The sequence below is a fragment of the Microtus pennsylvanicus genome, chromosome 7 (genome assembly GCF_037038515.1).
Source record: "Microtus pennsylvanicus isolate mMicPen1 chromosome 7, mMicPen1.hap1, whole genome shotgun sequence".
NCBI classification, from domain to species: Eukaryota; Metazoa; Chordata; class Mammalia; order Rodentia; family Cricetidae; genus Microtus; species Microtus pennsylvanicus.
This window is the reverse complement of record NC_134585.1, coordinates 46705255-46719895: the sequence shown is the minus strand read 5'-3', so window position 1 is coordinate 46719895 and position 14641 is coordinate 46705255. Positions and strand designations below refer to the sequence as shown.

At 38.8% G+C, this 14641-nt stretch overlaps 1 protein-coding gene across 1 annotated transcript in view; it reads right to left on the bottom strand.

Annotated features, from left to right (window-relative positions):
• The window catches only part of Pkhd1 (PKHD1 ciliary IPT domain containing fibrocystin/polyductin), a 419145-nt gene that overhangs the window by 231127 nt on the left and 173377 nt on the right, over nucleotides 1-14641 (bottom strand). The window contains exons 37-39 of the mRNA XM_075978902.1: nucleotides 6678-6888; nucleotides 6133-6290; nucleotides 3570-3761 (exon numbers count right to left, since the gene is read on the bottom strand). Of these exons, the coding sequence (XP_075835017.1) occupies nucleotides 3570-3761; nucleotides 6133-6290; nucleotides 6678-6888 (561 nt within the window). The remainder of the gene's footprint in view (nucleotides 1-3569; nucleotides 3762-6132; nucleotides 6291-6677; nucleotides 6889-14641) is intronic.

The window sequence follows — 14641 nt, the reverse complement described above, 5'->3', positions numbered from 1 at the left end:
GCCTACAGCTTCCATTCTGTCCCTGAGCAAGCCAAGGCAGAAACCACTGAAGAAGACTGTTTACTCGTTCACTCTCCCATAGGCAATACCCAAGTAACTTTTTTATACACACATGACCACTTGTTCAGGGACAGTGCCATGGGCTGGAAGATTGACAGAAACTCTGTCCTGTGCTGCACAACTGTAGCTGATAGCAACTGGTTATTTGTTGATGGTTGCAAGACATAAGCCATTCTTTTTGAAGGATGCAGAGATGGAGATATTGAGGCAGAGCCATCACTTTCCTAAATGTCATTTCATTTCAATAGAGTTGAAGCAGCTTCCCCTGTATTTGCATAAACCTGGTTCTCAGGTCAATTTTGAGTTTTGACTCTGCTACAGTGAATGCTGCCATTAACTGGAGGCAGGTGATACATGTGTTTCTCTCTCTTTTACTTCTTTTGAAGTTCATATACATACGTGTATAGTATGAATGCACACCCTTTATATACATGCATATAAAACAGAACCTGATATTTACATGTACTATTGAAAACTAAAAAAGTATGTTCTGCTGTATACGTAGAAATAGGGCATTGCTGACCAGGTGGTGGTGGTGCACAACTTTAATCTCAGAACTCAGGAAACAGAGGCACGCAGATCTCTGAGTTTAAGGGCAGTCTGATCTACAGAGTGAGTACCTGAATAGCCAGGGCTACAAAGATAAACCATGTCTTGAAGAACAAAAAAAAAAGAAAAAGAAAAAAAAACAAATAGGGCATTTCTAAGAACTGAGTTATAAATTAAATTTATAATATTATTTTTCTTATCTTTAAACAAACAAAAATTTAAAGTTATCATTTTTAGCACAGGCTTCTTTAAGAACGAACCTATTTTTACTATGGACAGTTTTTCCTCTTTTAGGTTTATAATACCATGCACCATAGACTGTCTTAAAAATGAACTGTGTTGGTTGAGATAATACATTTAAGCAGAATGAAGGCTTGGAGGAAAAGTAAATGAATGGGGTGATGGAATATGATATTAGGAGATTGAAGATGATCAAAGTATATTTTATGCATGAATGAGAAAACCATTAGTTTGCACAATTAATAAATTTGAATAAAAATGAAGAATAGTCTACAACAGTCAAGATATATTAGTAAACTTTATAATTCCATTATGACTTTAATAATATGAGTACTATGTAGTTGGTACAATATCTTTGAAAGATAAATCCCTGGAATAATCAGGTCTTAGATCATGTAGGATTAATATAGAAAACAGTATATTGGCTCATAACTAACACTGAATGTATTTTATAGATAATCTAAAAAGTAATGAAGATAAATCATTTGCTTTTGAAATACCAGTTCAAATTTGTGCTTCATTTTTCTTCTCAAGAAAAAAAATAATTATTAGAAGTTTCAAATATACTACGCCCCCCCCCACAAAAAAAGGAACAATAAAACACTCCTGGTGTTGTTTTTTATTTAATTTTATTTTTTGAAAGCAATCTTTTTTATTTTACATAATAATCCCAGTTCCCCCCACTTCCACCCACCCCACCTTCTGTCCACTCCTCAGAGAGGATGAGGTCTCCCAAGTGATTGTCACATCACACTGAGACAGAACCAAGACCCTCCCCCTATATCTAGCCTGAGCAAGGTATCTCTCCATAGGAAATGGGCTCCAGAAAGCCAATTCATGCAGTAGGATTAAACCTTGGTCCCACTGTCAATGGTCCCACAAACTGCCCCAGCCATACAACTGTCACACACATTGAGAGGGCCTTGTTCAGTTCCATGCAGGTTCCCCAGCTGTCAGTTCAGAGTCAGTGAGCTCGCTCTTGCTTGGGTTAGTTGTTTCTGTGGGCTTCCCCACCATGGTCTTGAACCCTTTGCTCATATTATTACTCCTCCCTCTTTTCAACTGCACCCCGGGAGCTCTGCCCAATGCTTAGCTGTGAATCTTTGCATCTGCTTCCATCAGTTACTGGATGAAGCTTCTGTGATGACAGTTAAGATAGCCATCAATCTGATTGCAGGGGAATGCCAGTTCAGGTACCCTCTCCACTATGGCTTAGGGTATTAGCTGCGGTCATCCTTGTGGATTCCTGGGAAATTCCCTAGTGCCAGGTTTCTTGCTAACTCTATAATGGCTCGCTCTATGAAGATATCTCTTCCCTTGCTCCCCATCTCTGACCTTCTCCCAGATCAGCCAACCAGATTCCTCATGTTTTCCTCTCCCTTCCCCTTCTTTTCTCCCCCTTCCCTTCCATCCTTTTCCCTGCACCCCATGCTTCCAATTTACCTACCTGGAGATCTTGTCTATTTTCCCTTCCTAGGGGGATCTATGTGTGTTTCTCTCTTAAACTTCTCCTTGTTTCTTAGTGCTGATTATCCTTTGCCTTATATCTAACATCCACTATGTTTGTCTCTTTAGGTCTGTGTTATCTTACTCAGGATGATTGCTTCTACTTCCATCCATTTGCCTCCAAGTTTCAAGCTGTCATTTTTTTAGCCACTGAGTAGTATGTACTCCATTGTGTAAATGTACCACATTTTCTTTATACAGTCTTCAGCTGAGGGGCACCTAAGTTGTTTCCAGGTACTGGCTATTATAAATAATGCTGCTATGAACACAGTTGAGCAAACGTCCTTGTTGTATGAATGTGCATACTTTGGGTAAATGCCCAAGAGTGGTATTGCTGGGTCTTGATGTAGATTGATTCCCAGTTTTCTGAGAATTCACCTTACGGATTTCCAAAGTGGCTGTACAAGTTTGCATTCCCACCAAAAATGGAGGAGTGTTCCCTTTAGTCCACATTCTATCTAGCATAAGCTGTTAATGAGTGTTTTCATATTAGCCATTCTGATAGGAGTAAAATAGTATCTCAGAGTTGTTTTAATTTCCATTTCTCTGTATCTGTTAACTTAAATATTTCTAAAGGAAAAGGGAACAAAATTATGACAATTAGAGTGATTTTGGGGGACAGCATTGGCACAGTGTGGTGATCCAGGGTAAAAGTCTTAAGAACAATCTTTCCTTCTATGTATTCTATGGGGAACAAAACCACAGAAGCTTAGAAAGGTGGGGGCTGCTTTTGTTTCATCAATATATATTTAGCATAATGAGTCCTCATTTAAGGGTAAATTGTAAGTATTTGGCCTGTAAAATCTGTATTTCCACACAGCTTTATGTTGATTTTAGAGCAAAATATCTGGTTTCTTATAAGAATAAAAAAATTAATACCTATAAATTAACTCATGAATAATCACTGCTTTCAGAAACACTGTCTGGATTTTTTTCCCAACTCTGAATCTCTACCAAAACATCACCCCCTCAGAACACACTGCACCTGAACCGCTAGCACTTCCTCACATGTCCAAGCTGCTCTCTGGTGAGTGAGTACATCTCTGAATTTAATAAGCTCCACGTGAGATTAATTTAGGTACTAAAGGTTGGAAAGTATACACATAACCTATAAGCATATATCAATCTCTGAATTTGTCAGTCCGACATATCACCAGTCTGGTACCGTCAACATTGAAGAAGAAAACTGGGAAGACGGAGACGCGGTCTCTTACCTCTCAAAGCTCCCACCAAGGTGAGTGAGCTTGGATGCTTATGGAAGGCCTGCCCCAGGTATCGAAACTGCACTCCTTTCAGCTTGACCAAGCTGGGCTCCTCTGGGAAGGACTGAATGATTACTCTGGCACCCAGATCCCTGGCTCCCAGCATTTTCTCACTCTTATAATACAAACAGTGCTTTAGGTTACCTGAAACACATAATGATGTTCAAGGAAGACTTCTAAGAATGCTTCTAGACAAATCTCTGTGTGCAAGGTTCTATGGCTACACAGGGCAAACCATCCAACTGTCTTCTTTCACTGTTTGTGATTTCTTCCTATGGATTATTTAAATAGATCGAATAACTAAAATATGATATTACCTCTTGCTCTCTTATATCTGGAGATGCTCCCCTCTCCATGCCCCACCCATACAGACATAACCACCTTAAAACCTATCAGAAAGGGGCAGATTACAACCCCCAAGCCAAATACACTGGTTTTGATTTAAATGCAAAAGATAACCTGTAGGAAAGGTGAAATAAAATGGATTTTTCATATTTGATAATTCTTGGGGAAGTTATGAGACCTGAATCCTACATAGCACCTTATAGTCTTTAGGAGCCCAGTGGGGTTTCCCTTAAGTATTTGTTTGATGATTTTAGCAAAAAATGTCTTCGGTGAAAGGACAGAGGGCTCAGAAAAGTTACTGAGTTACTGCCAATCTGTTTCTCTAGCTATCTTCCTACTAAGGACAGAAAAGTGGTCCGTACCGAATGCTCAACTGCCATTACTACAGTGATGAGAAACTAGCACTCAGAATATTTTCTGTGGACATGCAACATTTGATAATGGGAAAGAACCTCAAAACACTGAGGTCATCTTCAGAATTCATTCGGTATTGGTCATATTGCCTAGCAGTCCATACTTAGAAGAAGCAAAGTCAACTAAATTCAGATATACTCACTTTCCTTCCTTTTGCTATAAGAAATATCTGGCCAAATGCAGTTTAAGGAAAGAAAGGTATTATTTTATTTTCCATTTCTTATCTACAGTCCATTCTTAAGGAAAGTCAGGGCAGGCACTTAAGCAGATACCATGGGAGAACAAAGATTGTCAGCTTGTTCTCCAGTTCATACTCAGGTACCCTTCTTCTATAGCCCAGACTCACCCACATAGACATGATGCTGCCCACAGTGGGCTAATCTATCCCCTGTCAATCTGCAGTCAAGACAGTCTCTCACAGAAACGACCAAAGGTTTATCCAATGTTGGTAGTTTTTTTAAATGAGGCCACTTCTTTGCAGGTGACAGGAGGTTCTGTCCGACTGATAACAAAGATTAACCAGCTCACATACATGGCCATCTGTATTGCTGCACTGTGGTTAATATTAATAACTCAATAACCAGCAAAAGAGGGGGCAGTAGTTCAAAATAATGTGTCACTGTCTGGTGAATTACAAAGTCTAATCCTTCAAAGAATTGACCTATAAGCAGTAAATGAAGAGGTGATGTGTGTTTTATGTTTTGGCACAATTGTGATCCTGATTTGGTGAAATTTTGAAGGTGGCAATCAGTTGTAACCCACTTTTATCCAAACATTTTTTTCTTCTTTTCAAATTACATATTTGTTAGTTGATGACTTTGAATGGAAAAGAGTGAGGTCATGCTCATTCTCCACGATTAATAATCCCTTATATCCCAACACTGTGTATAACTGCACCTCTGTGTACATATCTCTGAAATCTTTAACTCTAGCCTTGATATTTCTGTCAGGGTCCAGATACTGTCAGACATCTCTGCTCAATTGCTGGCCTGCCCTCTCAGTTTCAATGTGTGCAAAATTAAACTTCTATTCACCACTACGCCCCTATCCCCAAACCTTCTCCTCTTCCGATCACAGTAAAAGCCTCATCATCCATCCACGGCTCATGCCTGGAAGTCATCCTTGACACCCACAGCATCCTGGACCAAAGTTGACAAATGATATCTTCACAGCATGTGAAAGCCTCATAATCTACAGTCTGGGAAACCAAAACATAACCTCCTAAACTAACCATCCCTGAAATAGATGTTTAATAGGCACATCAGTGTGATTCAGTGCCTGCTATTCTACCAGAAGATAAATTGGCTCCTTTACCCCTTTACCTAGAGTATACACTAGGTCACTTGGAAAACAAACCTCCAAAGAGAGGAGGTACAAATCTAATCAATGAGAATGAACTGCCCAAGCCTATGATTCTGGAATCATGGTTTTCTTGAGAATCTTGGGAGAAGCCTGGGATTAAAGAAATCATTACGACATCCCAACTATCCAGGTTTAATTCATTAACACAAGTCTTCCCAGAGCCAAATCATTAAACTATTTCCTTTGCCTTTGTCTATTTCTTTCGCCTATAAGTGGGAAAAGAGATGAAGTGACAAACCGTCAAGAAGATTCTGAAAAAGTACAGAGGGATATAGACACTCAAAGATGAACAGTGTGTTCTAATGCAGAAGACCAACCACGGCCCCACCACATATTGCTAGGCAGTGAGAACACTTATTCACTCTTTGGGTTTTCCACCGATCTGCATTTATACCTTCAGCAGCATTGGCCCCCTGGCAAGAATGGAGGCGCTTTACTCTCTCCAGAGTAAGATTTCCTTGGATGACGATGTTCCTGCTGAGAAGAGCCACAGTAGCCTTCAAAATAGGATTCTTTCCAGCTACCCAGTTCTCTGTGATGTTGTAAGAATATCTGAAAAAAAAAGAACAAGAGTGGAAGATGCACTTGAGAACATCATTCTACATCTTATCAGAATAGTAAATAGATTCTTCTTTGGGGAGTGTCTATTTCTTCAGAAACTCAAATACCCAAGAATGAGTCCTATATACATGTGTAAAACACACTGTATACAGTATTACATACGGACCACGTTCCAAGGCAGAAATTCTAGGGTCCCACTAAAGAAAGCATTCAAGAAATCTTCATCTTCATAACATCCAAGCTTTATTATTTTGTTTTCCAGGTGTCCAGCCCTATTTAACACTAACATATCTCATCAAGAGACAAATGTCCAGAGGCCAATTTGTGCAGACCTCACCTTCCCCCACTGTAAACCTATCCAGGCTGAAATTTGAGTACCTCAAGGGAGTCCTGAGACGGAGTTGTGCATTGTGTACAGTTTCCACAACAACAACCTCTTCCATTGATCCGGTGCCTTCAACACTCATCCCACTGATGATGACAGCCTCATCCCCAGGGCGCCAGTCCACAGCTTCCTCCAGAAACAAATTTGTGTCTCCTGCACACGCAGTGCCTCGAAGAGAGGTGACGGTCACTTCTGGAACTGCACCTAAAGTTGAGAGGAAACTTGTTTCAATACTTTGGTTGTCAATAAAAATACCATTTTATAGGAGGTGCTTGTACAAGCAGCCAAGGAGAGAGAAATGAGATGGAAAACATAGGAGCTGCCACTAGATAAAATTGACATGGGAGCTAATCTTAACATAGAGAAGTACATCTGGGGGGGCTTCAGTTTTCTCAGTTACACTGAGACGTAGACAAACTTCCAGCATGGGGTTTAGGATGATTTAATGAGATGCAAGTTAATGAAGTATTAAGCGCAGAGATCAGGGTTTATTCTTTCCTTCCCTATATCACTTTGTGTTTAGAAAAAAAATGAGCTTTTACTTCACTCTTATTTTAGAAGTGAGAAAGTAGGTGTTTTATTCTACTGTAGGAATCCATAATTCATTTACAACACAAAAGCTTTAACCCACCCACAAATGCTGTGAGCAGAGTAGGTTCCTTTAGAAAAGTCATCCTAGGACTTTGTGTGTTTATTGATCTCTTTGAACTAAAACTGACTGCATCTGGAATCAGACTGTCAAGCAGCTGAAGCAGGAAGGCTTGTGACTCGACATAGCTTAGTGTGCACAGCACTCGCATACCCTGATCACACACTCCCCATACCAAGCCCATATGCCCTTAACTATCAAAGATTTAAGAACGTCATTTACTTCACCATTTACACTGGGATTTTCCAACAGAGGTCAAGCCAAATTTTTAAAGGCATTATGTGAAGCGATAGTTGAGAAAATGCATTGCTTACTCCCAACTCCTTCCCCTTTTCCTCAGTTCATCCCCCTTCCTCCTCCGCAATAGATCATCATTTACCTTTAGCCCACAGCAAGTTGCTGTCCTCCCCAGCTGCACTGAAGTAAAGTAATAATACTTGAATTCCTAACTGCAGGGGTTGCCGACAATAAATCATTTTCAAATTATTTTAAACTTTCCTCTTTATTTATTTGTCTGTGTGTGCACAGACACTTGTACCAACCATGTTGTTCTAGGCTGAGAAAGGTCCTTGGGTTAATGATGTAATTTCTGAAGTTTACCAAGGCAATAATTTTATCTTAAAAAACATTTACAGAGTTCAAAATTTCTAATTATAGGGCAGGTGGAAATTAAGGCATAAATCATCCCCAAAAGAAAATAATTTTAATTTTATTCCTTGTTTGTATATCTTAACCCTTGGGAATAAGAAAATGAAATAAAGTTTATTTATTTGTATATACATATGTGTGAATTTCTCTAACCTGTTCTTTATTGGCTACATACAAGGCTATGTATCAAAGATAGAACACAATCACGTTGTGATGTTTGTTGCTTGTATCAAAAAGAACCAAAAGTGAAGACAACAAGGCATATTTCCCAGCTAATCATTTTTACAAGCAATGATCAAAGGCTGGAGAGATGGCTCAGTCATTAAAGACTAGGCTCACAACCAAAAATAAATACTGGTCAAGTCAAGATAAACAAAGAAACCCACGGAATTTTAAAGTGCACATCTAACTATTGATATAAATTCATGTCCTTTCAAATATTGACAGTCTTTCCTTTTTGAAATTACAACAATTATTGCAATTTTAAATTATAATTATAAATTTCCAGTTTTGTGATATAATTATAAAAATAATCCTTTTACATGACAAAATAACATTGAGTTCATTTCATGTTGGTCATTCACTGGTGGCCAGGATTTCTACTCTTTAGTGTGGCTTGTATACCCAGAGAGATGCCATTGGAGAAAATATTTTTTAGCACATTGTTATCAATTGTTGATAGCTTCTGGGTTAGAAACAGGGACTGGCTTTCATGTTGGCTTTCAGCACTGGGCCCCATCTGACTTAGACTTGTATGGATTTTATGTATGCTTTCTTTGAGACTAATATTTACTTAGTGTCTGGAAGACAGTTTTCTTGGTATCTCCCATACTCTTTGGCTCCTACAGTCTTTGCACCCCCTATTCCTCAGAGTTCCCTGAGCCCAGAAAGGAGGGATTTGATGGAGACATCCCATTAAGGGCTGAGCGTTCCAAAGTTGCTCACTCTCTACACATTGCCCTATTGTGGGCCACTGTATTAGTTTCTCTCTCCTCAGGAGGAAGCTTTTCTAATGAGGGCTTAGTTAGAGTTTCTATTGCTGGGAAGAGACACCATGACCACAGGAATGTTTATAAAAGAAAACATTGAATTGGGGCCAGCAATTCAAAGGTTTAACGTACTGTATTGACAGTCTTTCAATGAAGCAAAATTACTTCATAACACTTACTCTCTTTAAAAAAAGTATTCTCTCCATGTATGACTAAGATATAAAACCAGGACACATTCTGAATCCCAGCCTCTTACTTTCATCTACAGCAGATATCGACCTGTTTGTGAGCTACAATCATTCAAACTCAAGATGGCAGAATGATTATTACAACAATCAATTAAGCTAGACCTTCTGCAGATTGATCTTATTCTAATAATTTCTTATCACATGCTTATGAAAGATTTTGCTGAATTACTTTCGACCAATCTCTTTGCTGGCTCACCTGTAGTCCCTCTTTTTAGACCCCACTAACATAAGTGCCAAACTCTTTCCTTAACTCCATATTTCTCTCCCAGTAGACCCTGCTCTATAGTTTCTGACTTCGTAAGGACATTTTTATCCCAAGAAATTCATCTCCTAACCTGGTTTGATTTAATAGCATCATCCCTGCCTCTCCCTGTCAGCTCTGTTCCCTGCGATTTTCCTAGCACCAACCCATCTGAAGGAGATCACTGCCTAACTTTTTAATGGAGTTTCAGAGAACACTTCAGCTACCTGCTACTCTTTACCTCTTCCTACATACTCCTTAGAGTAACATAGGATATTCGATGGAGCAATTAGTGAGCACATCTGGGGTTTTTAACTCTGCATAATCAAAACTGAGTAGTGGGCAGCCCATTTATGTGAATTGTTTTGTATGAGAGAATGCAATAGTATAAAGGAGCAAATAAGAAAAACAAGGATTACAGTTATGACACAGCATGTCCCAGATCTGAGCCCTTCTCTACCCATATAAACTACACATATCCGTACTGAGCCTAAGATGAATATTAAAGGGCTCTCAAGAGCGTTTTATATCTTATGTTCTCCACCGGAGATTCTCTGGGGGACAACATGCTGCATTCTTTAGAGTGATTATTGTTGACCATAAAGCAAGACTCCAAGTCATACTGGATATTTGAACTCTGTGTAGTAATTTGTCACATTACTGATGTGGGATTGCCTTGCCCTCTGCATACCATTGGTTAACAAAGAAGATGCTTTCAGCCAGTGCCTTAACAGAATATAGCCAGACTGGAAAAGGTACAGAGAGAGTAGACGGAGTCAGTGAGATGCCACATAACTGCCAGAGGGGAAAGATGCAAGTCACCAGTTAGAACCTTGCCAGTAGGCCACAAACCTGGTGATAAATATAAATAATAGGAATGGGTTAATTTAAGATGTAAGAGCTTGTTAGGAATATGCTAGAATCATTGGCCAAGCAGTGTTGTAATTAATACAGCTTCTGTGTGCATAGTTTGGGTCAGCGCAGCTGGGAAATAAACAAGTGGCCTCAGACTACACATTACCACACTTCTCTTCTGTCTACTGGCACTTGACACAACTCTAACTGGATCTCTAGTGCTGCAGTCTGTCTCACCCACTAAACAGAGCAGCAAAAGCAATACATATTTTGTTCATTATAACAATACCAAGGTCATTCATAGTGTCTGGCACATAGTAGATGCTCAGAAAACATATACATGTGTGTATGAGTGTGTGTGTATGCACATAAACGTGTGTTATATACATGTATATGCTTATATATGTGTGTATATATCACATATGACATATATGTCTCACTACATTTAGTGTGTGTCATCAATATAGCATGTATATGTTTATAATATATGCATATGTGTACTTTCAAATAAGACATAGGGAAGCAAGCACCTCAAACTTTGAATGTCTACTTTGAATGAATATGCTTTATTATGCAGAGAGTACTCTCCCACACCTTGGGGTTTGACTGGATGGGAAAAATGAAAACCTCCACCTTTGGACACTTATGTCCAGTATTCTTACGGTAGCTAACAACACTTTCTGAATATAAAGCAATGACAACGACATTCAAAGCAAGAGGAAAATGGCATGAAAGGTGCCTTATGGTGAGCACAGTCGACAAACTCATTTGCTGGCTTCACATGCCGTTCATAACAAGTACACCCTTAAGCAGGTGGGAGTGTGGGAACAAAGCGCATGTTCTGAGAGCTTGAGGAGGCAGCCAATACAATTTTTGTCATCACCAATGAAATATCTACAAGCTGATTAGATCCAAGAAGGCCTCGGGAAGCCAAGAAGTTACTAACCTACAGCCAGTGCCACTTTTATCATCGCTAAATCATTCTGTAGTTATTACAGCTGTTAGAACCTTACCACCCACATCAGCAGGTGGCACCATGAATGCACAGTTACTACTTTATTTCTCATTTATGGATGTCCCATTCCAAACACAACTGGACACAGGGTTAGCATTAAATTCACAGTACCTAAAATATTTGTTCTAAATGTTGTCTTCTAAGTAATTACTTATAAAGTACAGCAAACATATACGTGAGTGAACATGCTATATGCAATATATAATCAGCATAAAATAATACATTTATTGAAGAATTAGAACAATCCTAAATTTTCTTTTTCCTTGGGAATTTCAGCTGTCCTTTAGACACAGACCAGAGTTACAATTGGAGTCTCAATTGGAGGATTGCCTCCATTAGGTTGGCCTGTGGGTTTTCTTGTCATTGATTGATTTGAGAGGGCCCAATCCAATGCACATAGTTGCCAACCCTGAGCAGGTAATTCTTAGGCTGTATAAAAAGCAGACTGAGCACAAGTCAGAGGGAACAAGCCAGTAAGCAACATTCCTCTGTGTCTCTGAGTCAGTCCCTGCTTCCTGGTTCCTGCATTGTTCCTGACTTGATTGTGACAAAGGATGGGTTGTGTCCTGGAATTACAACAAAATTAATCCTTTCTTCCCCAAGTTGATTTTGACTGTGGTGCTTGTCACAGACACCAAAAAGAAAAGACACGATGCTGAGTAATTATTTTTATTTCTGAAGTAAGGGCGAATATATCATTGCTGTGATTTCCTTTTTAGTTTTTTATTATTAATGTTATTATTGTTTTAATAGATTTTATTGATAGAAAACCACAATTCCTCCTGGACATGATTACAACTCTGAATTCTGAACCTGGGACTTCTAAGTCTGGGACCAAGGAACTAGATGGGTAACACAGTTCTCTGCCTCTGATAGAACCATGTATCAATTATACAGAATTAGATTGGCTTCTCTAAACACCATATGTATTACTTTGTAAATGCTATTTGTGCTAGGTAGGTCGGCTGAGCCCCTGGCCAATAGAGCACCACACACTTCAAATGTGCACTGTTTTTTTCATTGAACTCCTGAAACCCACATTGGGAAGCTCCTGTACTGTACCGCAAATCAAAGGTTATGTAAAAATACAGCTTACAAAGATCAGTGATTTATAAATATACTTAAATGACGAAGCCTGTAATTTAATACAATGTCTAACCACATTGGGCTTTCAATGTTGACCTGCTAAGCAACCAACTATTCATTTTCTCCCACTAATGACTTCTCATAATTGTACTTCCTACCAATTATTGTCCAAGCAATTCGCTGTCATTCATCAGTAATTATGCAGCCCCAGAGAACCACTTTTACCAAATTGGCATGGGAAGAAAGAAAATAACCTTCATGGATTGACACACTTAAAACTCACTAATTGTCCTCTGTTTGTTTTATAGGACTTAAATCTTTATTCTAAGTGAATAACTGACAAGGCTTCAAAAAAGATGGAAAGGGGGTAGAGAGAGAAAGAGACAGAGAGAGAGAAAAAAGGAAGGAAGGAAAGAAGGAAGGAAGGAGGGAGGGAGGGAGGGAGGGAGGGAGGGAGGGAGGGAAATGTAGAAGGAAAAGGAAATAAGGAAGATATACTAGGTGATATATAGATGATAGATACATAGATAGATACATAGATAGATACATAGATAGATAGATACATAGATAGATAGATAGATACATAGATACATACATAGATACATACATAGACAGCCAGATAGATTACACCTGTTAAAACAATGTTCACATCATAACAGAAACAGGAAAAAAGATCAACTATAAACGTTCTCAATTATACACAAGCTGTTTCCCCCTAATTTCTGCATGCATCTTTCTCATAATATAACACTAAATGTTTCCTTTCCTTCCTTGTTGGTCTGTCGCTGTGAAGGCAAACATAAACAGAAAGATTCTTTTCCCCAATGGTAACTCTCAATGTGAGAAATACACAAACGAATATCAAAGGTGTATCATGCTAAGCTTACGATAAAAGGACACCCAGAATTGACCACTGCACAAACACAGAATCCCCCACAAGGAAAGGGTTGGCTGGTTCTGAAAATGTTTCCCAAAAGAGTAATATTATTAACTATGCTGAGTTTTGAAGAATGAGCCAAATTTGCCCAGATAAAGTGAGCACCCAAACTATTTTTTTCCTGTACCATTCCTTCTGTCTGTGAGAATCACTTTATAATGTCTCCTTTATATTAAGGCAAACCTTGGTAGGGCATTAGCATCTCTGTGCCATATGTCCACTGTGAGCCTTCTGCATTGTTACTGGCTCATTTCCAGTGGCCATGAGGGAGAAGAGAGGATGCACCTGCAGGAAAGAGAAAGGTAAGCCAGATAAGCAGTCTGACTATGCTTACCAGTTATCTGCAACCACGGCAGATCAGTCAACATGTCCAAAATGCATTGAAATGGAGTGAAGACTAAGTCTCTCCCAGTGCTAAGAGCCCTGCTGTTCTTTTGCCACAAGAGTTTGGAATAAAGCTAACCATGGTGTGAAGATAGTAAAATTGTTCTAGTCCTCTGCAAGGATAAGAGAAAAGATAGCTTTCTCTGTGCAAAAAAAAATAATTTATAGCTTTTCTACTTTGATTCAAAGCAAGCACCATAAAAGAAACAGTATATAGTGATATCATCGGAAATACCTGGACCTTTATATTATCTCCTATGAAGGTTTCAGCCACTTCTACCAGCACCAGGATTTAACCACAAAATGTCTTTGAAACATCTTTCAATCAGACACACAAATCCTACATGGTTGCTGTGAAATGTCACAAAAACCCTCTTATACCTGCTGTTCCCAAGCTATGTCAAATTCATATGCAGCATTATTTGGATAGATAATCATTTTGGTAAGAATATGGGTAGGTTTATGCCACCAATTAGAATGTCAGTGAGGATTAGGAGGAAGAACTTTGAATAAGATTTATATTTAGAAAAAAATAAGCATGTCATTTTTAAAGAACAAATACTGAGTTGAGAAAGGTAATGAAATAGCTCATAATCTTCTATGACATATTAATGTACATCTTTTTTACTCCTTTTTGTATTTATATGTTAGCAAAATTGTATGTTTTAGCAATACTCTAATTCTGCACATATCTTTCCTTTGAAATGTGTTCTTTCATTAAAAAATAATGATTATACTAGGGCTTTAGTGCTGGCCTTCCACAGAGAAGTACACACCACCCTCACTCCCCTCTTCTCTGTTTTGTGGCTTCATCTATCCAATAAGATATTTGATTCTTTGATCAAAACTGCCTTCTCTTGCAGATGCACTTAAATGTGTTCAGGTTGGGCTGACTGTAGACTGCC